Raw genomic sequence first — 24,437 nt, 5'->3', positions numbered from 1 at the left:
CTCCTCCTCCAAAAGGTTTGGCACAAACAGCAAAGGAGAGGCAGAAAAGGGCCGATTCGTAAGTTCAGAAAACTTGAAAGCTATAAAGAGCCAACGTACTTATTTCATAAATAAGGAAGCTGTTTGCTCAGCACCAAATGGCCAGTCTTTGCCAAAGGCGGGACATGGAGCTTCTGCATCACCGTGTCCAGGCTAGTCTTACTTACCCTTTACTTGGATCCCTTTCTTCTCCAAAGGGCACTAACCATCCCTGATCACATGGTGACCAGTAAGGCAGGATTCCCCCCAAATCCTTCAGCCACTGAAACATGTGAGAAAAAATTTGAATTAAAATAATTTCTACCCACCTTCTATTTTGGACTTACTTCTATTGACTCAGAATTAGAGTAGCTTCATGCACATCGAATATGTCAATTAATTGGCTTGAAACCGTAATTATACCTTAATCCTTGCCAGCCTTCTCTCATCTTGATTTTTCTTCATTGAAAGGTTTTGGAATTCACAACTACTGCCTAATCCACCAGTAGGATAATACTGTCAAGATTTTATTAAATGTTACTAAAGCATAGGATAAAAGTCACATCTAGGTTGATGATTATTTGGGGTTTATTAGTTGAAGGAATATTAGTAATAAAATTACTTTTCCCTTTTTATTAATAAAATAATCTGACTTTAAAATATGAACATTCTATGTTGTTTTAAAATAGATTGCAATTATGTATTTATTTGTATAATTGTTTGGTTAATGTGTCTCTGCTTTACCAGAAACCCTGTGAGGGTCTATTTTCTTTGCCGTTGTACCCTCAAGCTGAGCGCAGTGCTTAGCATAGTGGTACTCAAAAATTATTTCTTAAATGAATGAGTGAAAGAGTTAAGCATTTCTAGTAACAGCGATTATATTTTTCAGAAATGATATGGTTAAAATAACTCATTTGTTGTTCTTCTCTCCACGAGTCTCATTTACTGACCACTGCATGGAAACAGAGACCTCTTGGTTTCATTTACTGTTGTTTTTGTTTGACTTTTGACACATATGATCCTCTTTACAGTGTTATTCATTAGTCTTAAATTATAAACAACCTTTAAAGAATCTAAGATGATGATTTATGTCTGGGGATCTTTTGTCAGCACATCATGGTGGCTTAAGATAGAAAAGTCAAAGTAATATGGCCTTTCATGATTGGTTTGTAGGATATCATGACAATCATATTGTAATTCGGTGGTTCTGGGCTGCAGTGGAAAGATTCAACAATGAACAGCGACTACGATTGTTACAGGTAAGATGCCATTTGTAATCTTTTTAATGCATTAATATAATTATTGTTGGAACTGCATATTTTTAGTAATTGCTAAATATACTCAATAAATACATCCCATGTTTATCTGCAAATGTGGTATATACTGTTTCCAGACTCTTCTGATTGCATGGTTCTGTGGCTTCATCACTATGCAGAACATCCCCAACCAAGCCCAAGCATTTCCTTAGAGTTGTGAGGAAGTACCAACTCCAGTCCAAGAATCCCAGGAACAACATCTGCCTTCAGGGCAGTTGGGTCCCTTCAACAAGAGGTCCCAAGGTCTCTGCAGGCCAGCATCCCTAGCAACAGAAAGAGATGGTCCTCAATCTCATGAGAAGTGACCCAGCTCCTTGATAAAGAATCCTATCTTTTCCTCCATCCAGCTTTCCACAAATTTGAGATAACAGTGAAGTTCAAGAACACTGTGAAAACTAACTCGTTATTTTCTTGCTGTGTTTCTGGTCACCCAGGGCAATTGCTGGTCCGTTGCAGCTAAAAAATTATCAGACATGAGGAAGCCTTCTGGAGGTTCAAGCAGAGCCTTACAAGTAGACCAGGCTTAACTCCATTAGATCAAGAATCTGGCCCTCAAATTTGCAGGCCCATAAATTCTTTTCTTTTTTTAATTCACCTTGAGTTGATGGGGGATGGATGCTAGGTAGACTTAGATTAATTGATATATCCACTTTATTAATCTATAATGAGAAATATACATGGTTTAAGCTTCAGAGCTGTCAGCTATACAGGGTGCTCTATCTTCTACAAACCCTCCCCGTCCCCTTTCCCTTTATGATGCACAATCCTTCCTTGGTATTCTCCGGCTCTTTGTCAGAATTCTCGTGTTATGGTTATTCCACATCCGTAAGTTTGGTCTTCCGAGCTTTCCCTCCCTCGAGCAGCGTGCTGCTCCTCCCCGGGAGCACTGCGCATGGATGACGCCGTGCCGTTGTTGGCAGCTGGTCTCCTGGCTTCACCTTCTCCTTCTGTTCTCTTGGGTCAATAGTTTGTCACAGGCACCTCCAGCATTCCCTATGAAGGATTTGCTTCTCTCCGAGGGAGTAACGGCCCAAGAAGATTCTGTGTGGAGAAATGGGGGAAAATCACCGCCCTTCCCAGGTAAAATAGAGAACATTGCTTTACTGTCACTACAGCGTTCTAGCGGAAACCTTTAACTTTCGTAGATATTGAGTAACTACTGTTTTTATGTTAAAAGTTTGGGAGGGTGGAAAAAGCTTTTAGAATGAATTTATCTCTGGTTACCTTTCTAAATGAGAGGGAAAAAAAAAAAAAAGATCTTCCTGGTCATGCTTAAAATACATACATACATATCTTAAAATACAAAATGCAACACAACCAAAGCATTTGTGAGCTTTAGTAAAGCGATGTTGGTCCTCATACTTGTGGCTTCTTATGATTGTGGCTCTAATCTAGATGTTTCCAGAAGCTCTAGTTTTAAGTTTATGTTAATAGATACTTAGAATCCCTTCACTAAAAATTACTATTCTAAAGAATATCAAATCGTGTGAGTGCTCTCTGCATTGTATTCTCATTCATAATAAGATGATCCATTTCCCTGGAGTGGAAGAAAATTGCTCTACTGCTGCCACTAATAAATGTAAGAGTCTGGTAAGGTAGTATTTGTGAATAAAAAAGTGTTTGGGGTTGAATGGAGATAACTGGAGCTGAAGCAAAAGAAAAGGAGGGAGCAAATGAGCAAAAGAGGAATGGAGACGAGTTAGTTTTAGAACTCCTTTATCTGATCAGGAGTAATAATATGGAATTTTTGAGGTAAAAAGGACCTCAGGCTGCCTTTATTAATAATAAAACTGTAATTTGAAGAGGTTAAATGATCTTCCCGAGTGATGTTAGGTGCCCCAAGATGTCATCCTAAATTTCTCTAAGTACAAATGACTTTTAAAAACCTGTTATCAAGGCTTTCTTCTTGCCAACTGCAAGGCACTAGTTCTTAAGAATTATGTTGTAAGAATCAACACATGAGAAAAAGGATGCTGAGAACACAGTTACAGAGAGCAATGGCGAGTGCAAGCTCAGGTAACAGTGTTACCCGGCGCAACTGATGTTCCAAATTTGGGAGACTGTAATTCCATTATTTAAAGAACTAATCTATTTTGTTTAGGCCTGAATCATGTTCTTTTTCCCCTTAAACACACGTTTGTATCTCAAAGCAGATTTACACTGTCTGAGTAAGGCGTTTCACTTTTCTGAGAAACCTAGGGATTTGCATCAAGGAGACAGGAAAGGGCAGAATAACTGTGTTACCTTTCTCTCGAAATCTGTTTTTGTAAAGCCCCTGAAGTAGATGGAATAAACTGTAACGATAAGCAGATATGTCACTTGTTCACATTTAATCACTGCTGTTTTCACCAAACCTGGGGAGCAGAGAAAGGCAACTTGGTATAGACGGGGAGCTCGGCCTCAGAGAGGCTGGGCTGTGTCCCAGTTCTGCCACTTACTCGCAGGGGTCCTCAGAGAAGTTACTTAATGTTTCTGAGTCTCCGTTTCCTCCTCTGCCTTGTAGCTTGGTAATTCTGAGGATTAAACAAAATCATTCATGTAAAACATTGGCTGCTCACCCTGGCCCTGAGTAAGCATCTAGTCGATGGCGGCTGCCATTGTGATTTCTGTCACCATCATCTGTAACACATGTCAGGCAGTGGCATTTTGGAAAGAGCTCAGGGTTGGGGGTTAGAAGACCAGGCTTCTAGTCCTGCCTCTGCCACCAGCTAACTCTGAGACCTAGAAGATCACTTGATCTCTAGGCCTCAGTTTCCTCATCTGTAAAAGGCCAAGGACAAGGTGGTATACAATCATGTGTCACTTAACGACAGGGACACGTTCTGAGAAATGCGTCGTTAGGTGATTTCGTTGTTGTGTGAACATCACAGCGTGTAGTTACACAAACCTACATGCTATAGCCTACCACACACCTGGACCATATGATACTAACCTTATGGGACCACCATTGTATATGTGGTCCATGGTTGACCAAAACGTTGTTATGCGGCACGTAACAGTGTTAGGTTTGGTTGAGCAAGAAGTAGCACTGACAGGTTGTTGAAGAAATTCAGGGGTCGGCTTGGATTCTCTTTTCTACTTCCCCCTGAGAGCTCCCGGAAGTTCACATGCTGACTCATTATAAACGGTGGTGCTCTTCAGCATCGTTGCAGACACGCAGTTGGGCAACAGGTGTTGTTGTTTCTTCCTTTCTTCATGATGACCTAAGGCAGGTTCTAGATTCCTAGTTTTACCCAGATGATAAAATAGCATAAACAAAGATGATAAGAGGCACAAGAGACGAGCAGACTGTTTTCATACCCTGTCTATGTCAAGCCCTAGCTCTTTCGGTCTGAGAGGAGGAGAGACCCTCTTGGCTCTTCCACTCCACAGTCAATTTGCACATCCTGGTTAAGAGGCCTGAGTGCAGATCTCAGCCTTGTGACACAGCAGCTGTATGATCCTGAGCAGGAGCCTAGATCCACTCTGCAGAGTCGGAGTCACAGTGTCATGCCCAAAGAGTTAGTAAGATGAGGTCTATCAAAGTCCTTAGGGATGGTAGGTTTTCTTTGTTATTTTTAACCTTTTAACCTGAATCTTCTGTAAGCCACCACACCGCTGTAACTATTAGAATGTGCTCCTCAAAACAAATACTTTTAGAGGAAAAAGTAAAAAGAAGAACTTCATTGCATGACCGTATAATTTTATCAGGAGGGATTTCTTCATTGATAATAATGTTGTCATCACCCTTCATGAAATGTGGGCTGTAACATAAGTGTAAAAAAGATCTGTAAGATTGGCTCTGATCAAAAGAGGTTAGTTTACATGACTGAGTCCATTTCGCCTACCATCAGAAAAGATACACTGAAGCCATTTTTCCGGCTATTTCCTGACATGTTTACATTGTAGAATTGAAGAGCAGCTCTGTTTCAAGCTGGTCAACCCCAATGTATTTCTTTTTCTTATTAGTGAGATAATACTTAACATTTAAAATGTAACGGTATACATACTGGAGACGAAATGAATACATGTCCTTCTTACTTAAAAAAAGTGTTCTCAATAATGAGATACAACTGTAATTTCACAAGGATGTTAACTTTTATAACCTTAATAAAAATAAATAAAAATAAAAAAGTGTTCTCAGGGCTGGCCCTGTGGCCTAGCCATTAAGTTCCCATGCTCTGCTTTGGTGGCCCCGAGGTTCACCGGTTCAGATCCCAGGCACAGACCTAGCACCACTTATCAAGCCATGCTGTGGCCAGCGTCCCACATATAAAATAGAGAAAGATGGGCACAGACAGTAGCTCAGGGCCAATCTTCCTCGGCAAAAAGAGGAGGACTGGTGGCAGATGTTAGTTCAGGACTAATCTTCCTCAAAAAAAAAAAAAGGTGTTCTCTAAGAAGTCTGGCATCATCTCGTGTCAGGCATGGGACACTGTACCCTGGAGAGTTGGAAGTGGCTACAAAGCATGAGGGCAAGCAGTCCCTGCAAACGGGAGGGCGTTTTAGTCTTTCTAGACATGGATGATTGAGGGCCTTTCAAACTTTCAAGCAAACATGAGTCTCATCGTTTCTCAGCCTTCCCAGTCTCACTTCACGGTAGCAGTGAATAGCAGTTCTCATAGCGTGGGCCGAGAAGTGTTTTAAAGTGCATATGATTGTCTCTGAAGCCAGTACCAGTTGAATCCTTGGCTCTTTTACTCTCTCGTGGTAATAAAGTAACTAGAGACCCAGATGATAAATCACGACGAAGGCAGACGCGTGTCTCCGTGGCGGCTAACAGCCTGGACACATTAGTGCATTCCCTCTGCTTCCTGGTTGGTACTTAGCTCTGTATGTTGCATTTCTGTACAAGATTTCCTGTCCCCCAGTGCTCTGATGGACTTAAGAGACAGTAAATTCACTTTATGGCAATTGCTGTTAAACATTCCACAAAACAGTCTGCTAACATGCCAGCCTGGAAAATGCAGGGCAAATCCTCTCTCCTAGTGTGGGCTAGAGTTTATGTGTTCATCTCGGAGCTTCTTGCCAAGCAGGATGATGGCACAGAGGAGTTTGTAAACTGCAGTCACAATGGGGGAGCATTGATTTGCCAAAGCAGAGAACCAGTAATTTTTGAAAATGGCTGTGTCTGGAGATTATTATGAATGAAATGCTGACCCAAGTTAAGAAATAAGAAGCAAGAGTTAATTATGAATTGGGGGGGTCCCAGGGAGAAAGTTTTTCCAATGCAATAAAACTTAAAAAGATAAAATTATTTTTTAAAGATAAAAGATGTTTTTTAATTTTTAAAACTCTGTTTTTTATTTTTATGAAAACGTCACCAAAAATGCCAAGAAATTAAATATATGTATACAATTTATATATCTCAAAAGTCCATTCCTGAGATAACCAGTAAACATTTTGGAGTGTATGCTTCCACTCATTTTTGTACACATAACACACACAAACACACATTTAAAAGCAAAAATGCAATTATACTGCATATACTGTTTTGACCTGCTTTTTGTTTACCAAATATAACTAATCACGAACATCTTTCCATGTCATTAAATATTACTCTCCCACGTCCTCAGTAATTCAGTTTCTCCTCTTCTGGTACAGAGAGTGTTGTCCGCTGTCAAAGTGGACTGTCAGCTGGGAAATAGGAAGGCACTTGAGGACTGGTACTATATTTTCACTTTCTTTAATGAAAAAAAAATTTTCAGAACAAGAGATGGGCACTGGATGGACCCCTTGGTGCCATGTCTTTTCCGTATTTGCCTTGAGGCACCCCTCCTGGTCTCCCCAGTTCCCCTCCACCTGCTGGTCAGCTGAGGTGCCTTGTGGTCTGGGAGGGAATTGGCAGAAGATTCTCATACAATAGTCCGCTCCGTAGTTTAATCTCTGATGTAAGGCCCTCTGCACTGCCGCTCAGTTCTCACTGTTTAACAATAATGTTTTAAGTTTTTACTTAATTCTACCATTAAATCAACATGTGCTAACAAAAATATACAAAGTAGTGACTCGTATTATTACCTTATTAAACATCCGTAAATGTGCTGTATCCTTTGGATTGGTCTTTACTTTGGGAAGTGGGTAAAATGATCCTAAAAACATACTGTGTCTAAAAAGGGACTCTTCAGTGATTAAAAGGCAGAGCTACTGAAATGATTTGTGACTATTTAGTGGAATGAAGGGAGGTTTAATTGCTGCCTGCAACAGAGAACAGGATAGTCCAAGTCAAAACGACTAATGGTCCTTGAGAGCTGTTCCACAGTCATGTTTCAGAGGGTATATTTGTGAGCGACAAACAGAACAGCTGTTAAGGCGTGGTTAGCCCCTTTCTTGGCCTCGAGAGCAAGAACTAGCTTGAGTTCATCTCTTCCTCCCACCGCGTCCACTAGACCAGCGCCTCTCCTGGACTATTGCAGCGGCCTGCTGGCTGACGTCCTGCTTCTGTTCGTACATCCCGTGCTTCATGCTGCACTCAGCAACCAGCATCATCCTCTGAAATCGCAAGATCACCTCCCTCCCCTGCTTACACCCTCCAGTGGCTTAGAATAAAATCCAAACTCCTTGCCAAGGAGGGCCGGGTGGGTGGCCTGGTCTGGCCTACCACTCCAGCCTCAACACATACACTCTCCCTGCTACAGCCAGCAGCCTCCTCCTGGCTGTTCCTCAAACTTGTCCAACTTAATTCTGCCTCAAGACTCTGGAACTTGCTGCCCGAACTCTCTTCTGCTGGTTTTTCATGTGGCTGGCTCTTTCTCACCCCCAGGACTCAGCTCAGGCACCATCTCCTGGGAAAGGCCCTCCGGGCTTCTACCCCCAGTGCACCTGTCACTCTTCGCACCTTATTTCCTTTAGAGGACTCACCCCAATTCATTCATCTCGTTTAGTTATTGCTTTCCTTGTTGACTATCTCCCCCTCTAGGATATAACCCTATGAGAACAAGGACCTTGTTTGAATTGAATATGGCTTTGCGCCTAGGGCTGTGTCCTCGCACATAATTGGTACTCAGTGAATGTTGTTCTTGGTGAATTCTTAAACCTGAGGTATAACTCTGGATCACTCCAGACAAGATATGCCAAAATCTTTTTTTTTTTTTTTTGAGGAAGATTAGCCCTGAGCTAACATCTGCCACCAATCATCCTCTTTTTGCTGAGGGAGATTGGCCCAGAGCTAACATCTGTGCCCCTCTTTCTCTATTTATATGTGGGATGCCTGCTACAGCATGGCTTCATGAGTGGTGTGTGGGTCTGCACCCAGGATCTGAACCACTGAACCCGGGGCTGCCGGAGCTGAGTGCATGAACTTAATGCTGCGCCACGAGGCTGGCTCCCCGAAACCACTTTTGTATCTGTATATCCTCATCTGAATAATTGGGATAGGTACTAGTAATTACATTACAAAGTTGTTTAGAAGATTAAATGAGATAATACATGCAAAGTGCTTAAAACGAGGTCTAACACATCATTCAATAAGTTTAGCATTATTACTGTTGTTCCAAACACCTAGCCTTCAGAGCTGGCGTGATATTTTACAGTCTTTAGATATGGAAGAATTGTGCTATATCCACCCAGGATAGTTATATCTTGTTTGACCTTCCGAGAGTTCTCATCCTGAACTGTTCCTTACTGGGTTTTCTTCTATGGGGTTTAAATCCTTACATTTAAAAAGCATGTGCTCTTCATCTTTTCCCAAGGGCCATCCATGGGGGAAGAAGTTACCGCTTATAATGCATATTTTGAAGAGTTTTTTCTGCTAGTTATCCCTTGATGCAGGAATTCCCACTGTGGTGATGTTCCACACTGTCTTTATAGGTCCAGGTGCATTTTAATCAAGGTGACCTAACGAGACTTTAGAAGGAGACATTAATTAGTTAGTAAATCTAATTCCTCTAACAGGCCTGTAGATACTTATCATGGATTTACTGTGAGCAAAACCTTGTGGGAGGTATAAATTGACCTCTGTCCATGTGGACCTTAAAACACAGAGAGAGAAGTCATGGATATTTAAATGAACAGATAACCAACACCATCCCCACCAAATGGTATCTGACAAATGAGTAGTTGGGGAAGTAAGTGCCATGGAATTCCTTTCCATTGATTCCCATTTATTAAACACAACGAGGGTCAGGAGTGTGCACTGTGGGTTAAACAAATATTTGTGAACTAGTCTTAGCAGAAATTCCTAAGTTCTAAATCTCATGGTCTAAGAAAATATTCATGGAGATAGTAGAGAAATTATAGTTTCATTGAATTTTCTCACTCTGTGTGATTGGTCACTTGGGATTTCTCATGCTGATTACAGGCTCTGAATTCATCATTGACCCTCTACCCATTTCCTGTGTTCCCTGTCTTGGTTAATGGCACCTCTGCCATCTCACTCTCCACACCCAATCACTAGGTCCCTTTCATCGATGGACGAAATAGAAGAGGCCTTTGCATGGACACACCTCACTCCTGATGTGGCCCTGCCTCCCCATCTGGCTTCAGGTCCAGCCTTGGCACCTGTCGCTCAAGCACTTGTACGTCTCAGGTTTCCTGATGAGGCAATGCTTCCTCACAGGTCCGGGCAATCTACTGAGATCACCCTTCTCCTTGCTGTTGACCCCGACAAACCCTGCATACCTACAAATCGTTCAAGGCTCGGCACAAATAGTGCTCTCCATAAAGCCTCTCCAGACTCTGCCGAAAAGACTTGTAACTCATTGTATTATCGTTGTTTGTGTGCAGGTTCACTAATAGCCCATATGAATCTTTTGGATTAATTAGACAAAGGTGTCTTGTAGTGTCCTGGAGAAGTGCAGCCCTGAGCCAGGGCTCATGGTTTGGCGAGCAGCGCCAAAGGTAGGCTGGATTTCCGTGCCTACTTGCCCCAGCCAGATCCTCTAGTACAGAGCACACACTGCACAACCTGTAGGGGGTCTTATGTGCCTGCATGTTTTCCTGCTAGAGGGTAAACTCCTTGTGGGCAGAGACCAGACTATTCATTCTCATCTACCAGGGGACAGCTCAATGCCTGGCATGCAGTATGAGCTCAGTAAGTGTTTGCTCAGTGAATGAATGAATGAGTGAAATATGATGCAAATTGAAAAAATAATTTTTCTTCACCAGGGCACTTTGTATGGGGACAACAAGCTTTCAAAATATGGGATCTTCAAGTGGGAAAATAATGAAAGAGGTTCTACAGCTGAAAGGGCTTGGGTGCTGCCTGAACACTCATGGGCCCTGAATTAGGGGGCCCTGGAGAACCCAAAGGAAGCCCCTCTTGGCCTACTCCGCAGCCCAGCTCCAGACCAACTGCTCCTTCCTCCTGCGCGCCCTGACACCTAGAATGCAGGCGCACCTGAGTCCCTTAGGGGGAAGCCTGTGGACGCTCCCTCCGGTAAAATTTGGACTGGATAGGTAAATTTTAGGTCAGGAATACTCACATTTCCAAAGAAATCTTGACATTAAAAAGTGATATGTTCCAAGGTCTCTTAGGAATCTTCCAGAATGCATTTAAGTATTTGCTTTTGATTTATTAATTACTTGATGCAGAGGGGGAATAGGAGTAAGGAAACCGAAGTCTGAAGGATTAGGCACCACTGCCCATTGAAAAAAAGAGAAAGTATTGATAAAACACTTTCTAAATTATAATGCAAATAACAAAAATTTATTAGATCCAAATATATTTTCTTTCTAGGACTACATCTGTTAAGGCAAAATGAGGCCCATGGTTTTCTCCATCTCTCTCAGCTTAATTTAAGATCCTGTTTGTAATTTCTTCTTTGTCTTATATTTTGAGTCCTTATAAGCTACCAAAAATCACTTCTGGGAAAATGGGGAATAAATTAATAAATAAATACACACACAGAAATACATTAATCAATTAATCGATTTATGAAAATTGAGATATAACTGTGATACTTCTGGCTTATTTGATTTGGATAAATGACTTGTCTATCTATAGGAAAGAAGAGAAGGTAAGCATGTGACCTCCTGGTTAACATTTAAAGAGTCCAGAAAACACCAAGAGATCTATTAAGTCAGACCAGATGTCTGGAGGGCTTTTAAATCTTGTTTATATTGACGCCAGCTTGATTTCCCAAGGATGGGTTTAGGCCTGCCTTCCTTGAGTGGTTCTGCTGCATAGATTTAAATGAGGTAAACTCGTTATAGCCTTAGTGTGACTGGCTTTGAAAGATTCAAAAAATGTTCTTTTATTGAGACTGAATAACTGGATGTGCTTTTGCTGCCAATATCAACACAGTCCAAGGGCCCTCCTGTTATTTTCTGCTGGAGTTTTCTTAGGACATGGAATGGGGCGGGAGAGGGGGTGTGAAAAGCCTCAGAGGATTGTGTTTTGTTTTGCTTTTTTTTTTTTTTCCTGTTCTTGGCTCTTACAGCAAGTTGATGGTAAATATTGGGCAAGTTATGTAACCACGCTATTCCTCAATTTCCTCATTAGCAATGCTGTCTTGTTTATAAGGAGTTTTGAAATGTTTGCAAGCACACAAAACGCTGGTGCAGATAGCCAGTGTAGATATCTAGTAGGTTTCTAGTCCACTTGATGTCTCTCCAATAGTGGAGGCCACCTGCAACAGACTCACCTGGAGTGATGGTTAAAATGCAGATTCCTAGGCTCACCCCAAACTTCTGAACTGGAATTTCAGGGGGTGCCGCTGAAACTCTCCATCGTAAACCAGCTCCTTGGGTGATGCTGATGCCCTCCAGCATATCCCTCTGAGCATCTCTGCTTCCTGGTGAGCCTCAGAGAGAACCAGATGGTTTGACCACCTAAAAATCCCCTGGTATCTCCCAGAGTTTTCTGGACTGATCCAACCTGGACCATTTTCCCCAGAGCTGTTGCATGCTATGATTGTCATTCATTTAAAAAATATTTGAAGTTTTCTTTGCCAATCCCTGTCCTCAAAATGTATGTAATCTGGTAGGATGTTGAGGACTAGCAGTTCGTAGACAGGGTTGGGATGAAATTGACGCTCACACTTCCAAAAGTGAAAAAACAGAGCCGACGAGCGTCAGTCTCTCTGCTTTCGATTTAATGTTGGACTTCCCCTAAGAACCCAAGGTTCAGGTCCTGTTCTTGATTTGGCCACTGACTCAGCTTTGACCTTGGGAAAACTATTTAATCTTTCTGCACAGTTTCCCCCTCCACGATATATACTTTCTCCATCCCCGTGAAACATTTTCTGGAGGAGCTGCTCAGTTTATTGAGAAGGCAAGTTCTGTTATGGTAACCAGCTGTTACGTAACCAGATGGCATTCAGGAAGCAGTGATAGCCTTACATTATGGATCAGTACTGGTGCTCATGTCTTATGACTGAAGAGGATCAGAAAAGGGTGTTCCTTTGTGTTGAGAACTGAATCTGTAGAGAAAAGACTTCCCAGGCTTGTGGATTTACTGCATAAGAGACTACAGAAACTGCGAAGAGACATGCTGAGTTCCTGTTTCTCTGCTCAGAAAGCTGGAAGAATGAAAGGACACCTACTTGCTCCCAGCTTTGCCCCACTGCCTGCCCTTGATAAGGGTGGGCCTACTATGTCACGTTTACTACACTTGCCATCTTTTCTTGGATGGTTTTACTACCTCGAGATGTGTAGTAGTTTTCTGTTGCTGCAACACAAATTACCACAAATTTAGCAGCTTAAAACAACATACAATTCTTGAATTACTGTTTGTGTGGGTCAGGAATCCAGGCACAGCTTGACTAGGTTAAGCTGGGTCTTTTGCTCAGCATCTCGCAGGCTGAAATCAAGGTGCCAGCTGGACGGCATTCTCACCTAGAGGCTCAGCTAGGGAAGGACGCACTTCCAGGCTCCCTTAGGTTGTGGGCAGAATTCATGCCTTGCCGCTGTAGGATTCATGGCAGCTTCCTTCTTCAATCCAGCAACAGTGAGAGTCTCTGACCCCATGCTTTCTTAATGGTCTCACCTAATTAGGTGAGGCCCACCCAGGATAATCTCCCCTTTTGAATTAATATAAAATTAACTGATTAGGGACTTTAATTACATCTGCAGCATACCTTCACCTTTGCCATATTCCATTGGTTAGTAGTGAGTTACAGGTCCCACTCACCCTCAAGAGATGGGGATTACACAAAGGCATGGGTGATGGTGGGTCTTTTTAGAATTCTGCCTCCCGCAAGACCACAAGGAGTTAAAACTCAGCACTCAATATAAGTATGTGCAAGAGGTTAATTGGGGACTTCAAACATTCTGTTTATGAAGTCTCATTCCCACGTATGCGGCCTTTCGTTAATTCTTGATTCGCTGAAAATTAACCTGCGGTTAAGAGAAAGTATGTGGTTGTCAAGAGGGAAGGAACAGGCATAACTAGGGTGTGATAGATACATTGTACCTAGAGTTGTATCCTGTCCTAAGCAAATAAAACATTAATTAGGGACTATTGCTTACCCAGAGGAAGAGTCATCTCGAATTCCTTTTATTTCCTAGTTCACCCAATATGATTCAGTTCACACAACAGAATTCACACATACCTGTTCAAGATCACAGCTATGTAAAATGAGTTCCTCCTTTAAGAAGAGTTGTCCCAAAAGTTGACCTATCACACTCCTTAATACATCAGCACTCCCAGAAGAAAAAAAAGGCCAAAGACCTTCATCAGGTATAAACAATAGAAATCACCCTTTCAACATGTTTCTTATAGCAACACACTGAAGAGAAAAAGAAAATGTGTCAGAAACGAAAGACAAGTAACCAGATTAACATTGCTCTGTAAATAAAATACATAAATAAAAATGTGAACAAGCTGGAAGAGATTAGTGGGAGATAATAAAAGAGTTAATCTCTTTATTTTGTAGTATTTGTACAAATAGTAGGAAATTCTAAAGTTTTAAAAGGTAAACGGACTTCACATTCATTAGGATGGCTATTAACAAGAAACAAAAAATAAGTGTTGGTAAGGATATAGAGAAATTGGAACCTTTGTGTAGTGCTGGTGGGAATGTAAAATGGTTCCGCCACTATGGAAAACAGTATGGCAGTTCCTTAAAAAGTTAAAAATAGAATTACCATGGGGCCAGCCCTGTGGCGTGGTGGTTAAGTTCAGCACGCTCTGCTTCAGTGGCCCGGGTTCACGGGTTCAGATCCCAGGTACACACCTACACCACTCAATCAGCCATGCTGTGGCAGTGTCCCATGTACAGAATAGATGAAGATGGCACAGATGTTCATCAGGGCTAGTCTTCCTCAAGAAAAAAAAAGGAGGAAGATTGGCAACAGATGTTAGCTCAGGGAGAATCTTCCTCAGCAAAACACAACAACAACAAAAAAGAATTACCATATGATCCAGCAATTCCACTACCAGTTATATACCCCAAAGAATTGAAAGCAGGGACTCAAACAGATATTCGTACACCAATGTTCATAACAGCGTTATTTATAATAGCCAAAGGTAGAAACAACCCAAGCGTCTGTCAGTGGATGAATAAATTAACAAAATGTGCTGTGTACGTACAGTGGAATGTTATTCAGCCTTAAAAAGAAAGCAAATTCTGACCCGTGGTACAACATGAATCTTGAAAACATTACGCTCAGTGAAATAAGCCAGTCACAAAGGACAAGCATTATGTGATTCCACGTATATGAGGTACCTGGTGTAGTCAAAATCAGAGAGAGAGAAAACAGAGTGGTGGTTGCATGGATAGGGGGAGATGCGAGTTCGTGTTCAGTGGGTGCAGAGTTTCGGTTTGGGGATGCACTAGTTCTGGAGATGGATGGTGGTGATGGTTGCAGAACAACGTGAGTATACTTAATGCCACCGAACTGTGAATTTAAAAGTGTTTAATAAGCTAAATTTTATGTGATGTGTGTTTTATCACAATAAAAATTCTTTTAAAGAAAAGATAAATAGGCAAAGGAGCTGAACATGTAGATCACAAAGAATTGTAACAAGCAAGCTGACTTGGGGGGAGATCCTGACCCTTGTTGGTAACCAAAGAAATGGAAACTTACAAATGTCTTTTAAAAGAAGTACCATCTTTGAGTCTAGTGGGATAATGAATGTCGTGTGTAACACACAAAGTCTGGAATATAATTATGTTCCAAACATATTTCACCTCTCTTCTTCTTCCTTGACTTTCCTTAGAATGGAGATGAAGTCTTCATTGGATATTTCTATTCCAATGTTTCACACTAGATAGATTTTAAACCATTCCTAGGACTGTCTTTTAGTATGCTAGTTCAGTTTTTTTAAAATAAAGTGTTTTCCTTGAGGCCCAAGTTGAAGTTCCAGTGTTAGGAAGGTATAATAAGAATTATATTAAATGCAATTCTGAAATGTGTATTATATTTTTAAAAAGTGTTCGGCTGTGAAGATTAATTAAATGATTTCCCCCCATATATTCCAGAGTTTGTAATAAGAAGAGTCATAAACTCTGAGCCAGTATCATCTGTGTCCTAAAACTGGTATTCTTATAATAGTATAGCAGAGCCCTTTCGCATCCCTGTTTCTAATAAGCCATGTGGCCACACACCTGCTTTATTATCTCTTTGTTATCTCATAGTTTCCATGGGGCATTATTATCTTTTGGCATTTTAATGAAGGCAATTAAAGTAAATCTTTTTGATGGTAATTAAGTGTAGCTTACAGTACACCCCGTGTTAATTGGTCAGACACTATGAGCCAGGCATTGCATTAAGCATGTTTCTGTTATTTCATTTAATCCTCTCATCCTCTGAGACAAATGGTATTATTCCCATTTTGCAGGTGAGAAATTGAGGCTCAGTTTTAGTAACTCACTCCAGATCACACAGCTGGTTGGTAGAGCCGGACTTCAAACCCAAGTGTGTCCGACTCCACACCTCGATCCTCCCATGATGCTCCCTCCATCTAGGAATACAGCTGTTTACTTCATAAGTAGTAAAGTGATGTATAAGAAGGAAACTTTAAACATGTGACTTTGTCACAATAGTCCTTTACTAATCATAACCCCTAAAAATTTCATATTAATTCAGGAGCATTTTTTAAAGTCAAAGTTATTTAGCTCCCACAAACAAGCTGTTGTACATTCAGAGTAAATGCTTCCCATTCCATGTCAAAAGTGCAGATTTACTTCCTGATAAGATGTACTATTTAGAGACTGTCTGTTTTTTATTGTGATTCGGGTGCAAATAACAGGAAAGCATATTTTTTTCCTGTCTTGGCAAAAGGGGGAGCATTTCTAAAAAAGAATACTTAATGTAATGATTTAAATGGCCATTATTTTGCATTATGAATTAGGAGAAAGCAGATTATAGGATTCAAAGAAGCAACAATGGTCTACTGACTTCGACAGGGAAGTCCAGCCAGGGAATTTCCCAGGACTCTACGCCAGGAGGCGGGTCTCCAGAGACAGTTGGTGCTCTTCTTTGCCCAACAAAATGAAAAAATTCAAAACCATAGATGATCAGAGAGACTTCTGGACACATGGCAACTCTGAAAATGAACCCCTTTGCAAGAGCTTATATTCACATCTTGTTTTTAGAAAAAAATCCAACATCAAAAGAGAAACGAAAAAACCCAAACTTGCCTTTGTAATTCTTGGACAACTAAAGAAATAGTAATATGTGTGTAATATGGATTGTAAATGGTCGTGAAAATGTAAAGAAAATATTTTTTAAATATCCCATTTTCCTTAGAGAAATTCGATTCTAAATTTTTTAAGTCAAAATGTTTTCAAGTTTTTTCCAAAAGGAGTGTGAAAATTGGCCACAAATCAATTTGACTATGAAAGACCAGCATGCACGCGCGCACACACACACACACAATCTTGTTTCGCTCACAGCATCTAAACTATGTACTGATTCTGTTTGCAGAGCTCACACTTGTTTCAACCGTCTGGATCTCCCCCCGTACCCATCCTTCTCCATGCTTTATGAAAAACTCTTGACGGCAGTCGAAGAGACCAGTACCTTTGGACTTGAGTGACCTGGACACACAATGTCCAGCTCCGGATGGACAGGCGATGTCAGGAGCTGCCCTCTAGAAGAATGGCTGACCATGGGAAGTTTCAAGAGTACACTTCCGTTAGAGTAAAGCTGAGTGCTGTTACCTTCCAGGAACACGTGCTCTGTCTCATTTGGGGGCTGGATAGTGGCGATGGGTCCTCCTGGAAGGATTTGGGTGAGCTTGATGCCCAGGGAACAACCCAACAGTCTTTCAATCAACAGTTCTTGACTGCCAAACTTTTTCCATTTGTTTCGTTCCAAGACAAAGATGGACCTGTACACGATCAGCTCCACGGTCACTTTGAGGGACTCAGGAGAATCTTGAAACTTAATCTTTGAACGTGGTTCAAGCCAAACTGGCAGCACTTGGCCCAATCTCCAAATTAGTGCAAGTTAAATAATATAATAAAAACAAATATATTTCCTGAAAGTATATTCATTTAAGCCCTAAATTATAACAATATTCATTTTCTTGCTTATGAGTGCCTGCATGGTGTGCACCATAGGTTTCAGCTTTCAAGGAACATGAGTGAAAATGAAACCAAGTCAATATGAGGTAACTTTAAAGATTTGCAATAAGGTGGTCTGTGACAATGTATATGCAAAGTGATATGTATGTAATTTTGGCTGAAGACAAACTGTTATACAATGAATTACTAATGACAGAGTTTATGCTTTATAATGCATGAAAACAATTTTAAAATAACTAGCAATTAATCACAGCATATCAGGAAAAAGTACACAGTGAGTTTTGTTTATTTTTTATAGGTTCCTTATGTTCTTTAAGATGTATATAAGAACCTACCTATCATCCTGTACGTATCACCTGTTCCATTTTCACGTTCCATGCTTACTCGGGCATCATGCTAGTACGTATCCTTTTAAGCACTCTCCAGGGAACAAAAGGGCCTTTTATTTTTATAAAGGTACAAAAAAATTCCCCGAAATATTTTGCACTGAATGTACCAAAGTTGAAGGGACAATACAATATGGCTAAAAGCAATTCCATCACTTGACAAGTATAATAGAAAACAGCTTCTAAATCAATCTTCCTTCACAGTGCCATGTCTACACTACAAGGACTGTGCATCTAAGTAATAATTTTTTAAGACTCACTATATGTGATAGTATGATGTGCATTTATTTAAAATGCATTAGACTCTCTTCCATCCATCAAATACTTTACAGGATGGTATTTAATACAGATATTTCGTATTTCCCCCACTGCTTTTTATTTGTACAGCATCATGAAACACTAAGCTCAGTTATGGAGCCATCTGCAACACCCAAGATCAGCTCTCTTTAGTAATAAAAATTCCATTTTCCCTTATCAATGAAGACATTACAAATTGAAACTCTCAGTCCTATATTTCTAAGCTTGCATTTTCACTGATGCATAATTTTCTTATCAATGTTGAGAAACAATTTTTCTATGGTATCTCAGAAACTGCATGACATCACTAATGTTGTTTCCGCTCAGTTTTATCAGAGGGTGTCCTTCATTTTTATTGTTTTGGGGGTTCCTCCACATCACTGTTTATTTCTTGACTTATGGCCATAACTAATCAGATGTTCAACAGAGTAAAGTTAAATTGTGGGTAATAAAAGCCTTGGATTAACATTTGGTTTGCCAGCCTCTGGTTTTACAGGCATTGCCCAACTACTTCTTTGAGAATTATATTTATGAGTAGCCATGGAATTCCTATTATGGGATGTTGGCAAGCTTACACTTTATAGAGGTCATATGCATGGTTTTCATAGGTGGTTGTAAGAACTGATTGCTCTCCTGTTGGTTAAGCTATGTTTACTATTGGGACCCTCAAGAGGAATACCACTCGTGTTGCATTCCTGCACGAAAGGCAGATACTGAAGTGTGGGGAAATGTTCCGAAAAAAATGGTTACAGAAATCTGGAAATAAGAAAGGAAGATTTATCTGTGCACTGTAATGGAACCATAAGAAAAGTGAAGAGAAAAAACAACTTTAATTGGAAATGTTAGTTTGTACTTACTGATCATGAATGTAAGTATATATTTAATTTTGTAAACTATTTTTACTTGTTTGCATTTTTTTCCTTATCAGGAAAAATAATGTAATATACTTTTTTAAAAAATACATTTTTGATGGTATCTAAGATGTTTCAGAGCTAGCATTCTCTAAGCAGCTGATATAGAAGGTTGCGTTTCTTTCAAAAATACATTCATAGACCATGTTAGCCTTCATTTCGGTTTGTGATACTTTGTTACCATAACCCACATTGTTAGGTAAAAGAGATTTGAAATAAAACGTGTCTGTAATTATTTCTAACAAATATAGTTCTTTGCTGAGGCATTGAACTTCCCAAATAACAGTGTAATCGTTTCGTTGCCACTGTTCTCCGAATTGGGAATTATCAAAGATGTACTTAGCGTATCAGATCACCATCATACCTGATCTATTATTCTTCATTAGTGAAACAAAAAAATCCAATAGTAACTATATAAAATATTGAATAGCATTTCCACAGACTAAATTAGACTTTAATGTCCTCTACAAATAGAAATATCCATAAATATTTTCTTCTGGACTGTGGACCTAGATAACTTGGCTGTATGGTCTTGTCTTGTTTAAGAAATTCATAAGTGATGCTTATGCTCTACTGTCTTATAGTCTAAAAGACAGTCATGATACATCATATATGTTTGCAGAAAGTCTCTTAAATGAGAGAAGAGACACGTTATTGGCATTCACTCTGTGCCGGCCACTGTGTTTGATGATGGAACTACAAGATTCAAAATCTCCCCTTGAGAAGCTCACAGTCTAGTGGAGTAGACACCAAGGTTCAAAAAAGTATTTTCCGTAAAATTTGATATGTTCTACAATCAAGGAATGAGGAGAGAACATCTCGCTCCGTCTGGGAGATCCACTGAAGGCTTTATATATGAGAGATACTGTGGCAAAAAAAAAAAAAAAAAAAATCCAAAATATAAATGCTCTTTCTGTTGGTAACTAATGACATGTGTGTCGATACTGATCAAGTGTTGAAGCCCAAGGTGCATTTACAAACGAGGGTTTAAAGTGTGCAGGTGGGGAGCTGAACCATGAAGGAGCAACTCAGGATCTTCAAATTATCGAAGAAATGCCAAAATTAAGTTTAGTAGTTTCCCTGTTTCCTTTCGTCTGCTCTGCAGTGTACCTTCAGTTTTCAGTGTGAAAAATCCCAGTCTTTGAGCCCACCCCACTTCTGGGGTCAGATTTTCTTGTGCACAAAATGAATGGATCTTGGTTAAAGAAGTACGGTCTCAATTTTCTAGCGTATGTTGTGTTTATAATTTAGTAGAAATTTTGTAATAAATGAAGGAAAATCTGCTTCACCTGCATAACAATCAGAAGTGGTAAAACTACATTCAGATGATTGACAGTAATGGTAGCATATGTTTGTATAACGCTTTAGAGTTCAAAGTGCTTTCAGGTACATTGTCTCTTGCTCCTCACGTGCTTTGTAGGGCAGAAGGTATCAAGTCCCGTTTGAGTTGAGGCTGATTTTCCTGGATGGCTGTGAGATCAGTTTCAGTACTTTATAGTGACAATTCTAGGTTTCATCTCGAGAAATGTGGAGACTAATGTTTCTACCATCATATTCCACGTACAGTGAATTTTGCAAGATGCTTCATCTACCCAAACTCTCATTTTTTCAAACGCTCTTAAGAAGTGACACCCTCTGAAAAATCCATGAAGAAATTAGCATATTCATGGAAAAACTCCTCATAGACTTAATACTTGCATTTTACCACTTGTTATGGGAAATTAAAAATGGAATACAAAATTTGATGGTTTTTCATGGATTTATATAGTGTAGTCGTTTAGTTTTCTCAAATATTATTTGGAAGCAAAATAATGAAAACACTTTAATCAGAAGCCTTATTTCGTTTAATTTTTAATAAGGATGGATTCTAGAAAGTCCTAATAGCTGAGTTCCAGGGATGTGGATGAAGGAACCACTGCACGTTCTCTTTTCCACTCTGTCCTCCTCACATTCGTCCATTTTCTTTCTTTCTTTCTTTCTTTCTGCACAAATTGTGCTTACGATTTGACCACTTCTAACTAAGGCAAACATCTTATAATGAAGAGTCCAAAAGTCTTTCCAATTTAACCCCATTCAGGAAATGCCCAAGGCAGGTGAAATGATGCTATACCATCACTAAAAGGTCCCTGTAACCCCGCATAGTGAAAACATGCAAATGAAGAATGTGGCCCAATCCCAAACTGAGTCTGAGTTTCAGGCCCTTTTGTTCTCTCTTAGCTGCTTTCTGATCTAGTTGACAAGTGAAAACACTGGATCATTGACACCTTCCTTCCATAAAATTTGAGTTTAAATGAATGAGAATGTCACTATTAATTGCTAAGTTTGCAAAACCTATTACCTTTCTAGTTTGTGTTCTCCAGATAGATTTTTTTTTTCTCTCACAAAGGCAAAGGAATGCCAGAGACAGGAAAGCTTTCTCAGTTGTGGCTTAAGGCCAACTGCTGTCCACCAGAAGGCTGATAAACACAAAAAGCAGAGCTGGGGAGCCCAGCAGTTGTGCCTCCCCCCGAGAATGTAATGCTAATTATTGACCAACTGTCAAGATTCAGGAGGTAACTGCATTCCGAGGGGCTGGCACAAGGTACAGAGTGAGTGTGTGTGAGGGACCCATATCACAGCTGTCTGGGCCAGAAGGGGTACAGGGATGGTAAAGACAGGACTGTAGCAGCGGGAAAGTTAAAACAAGGGTGGAAGGATCATCTTAGGGCTTGCTGGTGGGGTAGGAACCTACACTTCAATTTGGTTTCTGACTGAGAAGAGGATGCCGTGCTGCCCAATGAGGGCATTCATTGCCTAATAATCTACCTGGTAGGAAATACCCTCATTTTATAACTTCAGAAGATTGATAACATTTTCTGTATTGCAAAACAGAATTTAGTCCCGAAATATTAAAGCTAACCACAGCTTAATCAGGAGATTCGACAGTTTAGCAATAAATTATGTTGTGGATTCTTTTTAACTTAAGAATTATTGTTACTATTATTGAACTTTGTATGTGAAGTAGAGGGGGGGTTGCCTGACATATTTATTATGCTTAATTTGTTTTTTTAGCAGACATTCATCGACATTAGAATAGCTTTTGGGACGTTTTCATGGTTTCTAATGGTAACTTCAATGTTCCCTGTTAATCTAGAAAGCGAACACCTAAGAATCAGATTACTGAATTGCAAATGGAGACCTAATCAGGGTTTCCAATTTTTCAGGAAGTTAATCAAGACTGAAAACACGTTTGCTTAGATTTAATCTGCGAGGTAGTTTATTTGGCTTCCGTGATCCAACAGATCAGCAGAATTGGAAGGCCCTAGTTGTGTGGTTTCTGAGGAACACCGAAAATTAAATTTATATGTGATTTTTTTACATCTAGTGGCCTTGGGCAGGTGATATGTTTCTATCCAACTTTCTTTTGAGGTATTACAACCCTGAGGCGTGTTGATAGGTATGTTGTATGATTCAAACTGAATTAGCTCTTACTGATGTGGGGAAGGAACCATCAGTAAACTTCTGGTTACTATCACCTCCTGTAAACTAAGGATGGGTAATGTTCAAGACATACCTGGGAAGGATTAACCAGGAAACATACAGAACTGAATGTTCTTTTAGGACCTTAATGCTCTAAAAGATGTTATTACAGCCTATTTTTCTTTATATGGTCTCGTAAATAAAATCTGAGGCTGTTAATATGTTGGAAAGTGCATAAGATGACATGTTTTTATAATAGGGATGCAGGCATTCCAAAATAAATAAATAAAAATACATGCATCTCTCTCGCCTCTTACTGAAAGTATTAATCTAATTTTATAATAATGCTTACTTTTTAATATTAAGGCTCTGTAAAAAAAAAACACATTTATTTCTAAGATTTCAGCAGAGCACAGGTGGTGTATTTTTTTAAGCCTTTCCATTTCTTTTCACCAACTCCACCCATTGTGTGTCTACACCATGTATCACAGTTAAAAGCTTTGTTTTTATTTTTGTTGAGTTGATTTAGGCATCATCTTTATTCAGTATGATTTTTAATAGAGAATAATAATGGGAGGTATTTGCTATTTGGCATTAAGATTATACAGCTCTCATTTCACCTGATATTTAAATTTTCATCTTTTTTTTTTTTCAAAGGAAATAATGCAGATTGTTGACATCCTGGAAATGATTTGTGGGTGGTATTAAATGGACCCTGGGACTTTGAAATGTATACTAGTTGTTTGTTTTCTGGAAAGTCTGTATTCTTATCCTCACCTGAACCCCTGACTTTTGTGTTGTATTTTTTTATGATTCCAAAATGCTTTGAGGGAAAGATATTTTAATGTGTACAATTTGTTTTATTTTCATACTGATCTCTATTTTTGTTTAAAACCATGTTGCATCATGAAATCACTTAATCCAAAATAAATCTTCTTTAAAAAAATATGTTCTGACTTTTCTGTGACACGTTTGGGGAAGAAAAAACCCAAAAGGAAAGAAAATAAAGTAGGGATACAGGTCTCATGGGATTGGTATTCAGCTTTGTAGATACAGGAAGTTCTCTTTTCATAATAGTTGTAATTAGAAATCTATTTAGTTTATCTCTAAAAGGATATTTTACTGTTTGATAGGCCACCGATTCATGATGAAGAAATGAATTAACACAAATCACAATCTCTTAACTCACTTGGGTTGGACTATTTGTTAAGCCATCTTGGTTGAATGCTTACTTCATAGACACATATGCACACCACAACTACCACCCACACCAGTCTAATCCAGGGCTCACATATTCACAAGCCTACAGGGGCCAAGTAGTATTTAATGAGTGAAACTGGCTGGGTGTAAGCAAAAGAGAGTGATGGGATTTACCTAAAGGGGGCATTCTAATATTTGGCTCCAGCAGATCCTAGTCACATGAAATTCAGGTCTACTGTTGAAAAATCTCAGTTATCAAGAGAAACCCAGAAATTTAAATTTTTATGTGATATTTCTATATCTTTTTAATCTAGGTGGATCAAAGTAAACATGTCTATAGGTTGAATTTGCCTTGCAGTCCACCAGTTTGGAACCTTTGATTTAATCAATAACATTATCTTTTATACTTTAGTGGGAGCGTAAATGAATTGACCAAATAAATAAAATATTACTGAGACATGG

The 24,437-nt window shown here is 39.7% G+C and overlaps 1 protein-coding gene across 6 annotated transcripts in view; it reads left to right on the top strand.

Moving 5' to 3' along the window:
- HECW2 (HECT, C2 and WW domain containing E3 ubiquitin protein ligase 2) overlaps positions 1–23,727 on the top strand; it is a 380,997-nt gene extending 357,270 nt beyond the window's left edge. For 5 of the 6 annotated variants that reach the window (XM_014835216.3, XM_070508281.1, XM_070508282.1 and 2 more), the window contains 3 exons: positions 1,192–1,277; positions 2,302–2,414; positions 17,121–23,727. In XM_014835216.3, coding sequence (XP_014690702.1) covers positions 1,192–1,277; positions 2,302–2,414; positions 17,121–17,232 — 311 coding nt within the window. In that variant the 3' untranslated portion in view covers positions 17,233–23,727. The remainder of the gene's footprint in view (positions 1–1,191; positions 1,278–2,301; positions 2,415–17,120) is intronic. The other variant, XR_011502957.1, reaches the window with a different exon arrangement.
- Positions 23,728–24,437: the final 710 nt, after the last annotated feature.

The sequence above is a fragment of the Equus asinus genome, chromosome 4 (genome assembly GCF_041296235.1).
Source record: "Equus asinus isolate D_3611 breed Donkey chromosome 4, EquAss-T2T_v2, whole genome shotgun sequence".
Taxonomy (NCBI): domain Eukaryota; kingdom Metazoa; phylum Chordata; class Mammalia; order Perissodactyla; family Equidae; genus Equus; species Equus asinus.
This window is presented reverse-complemented; position numbering and strand designations above follow the sequence as displayed.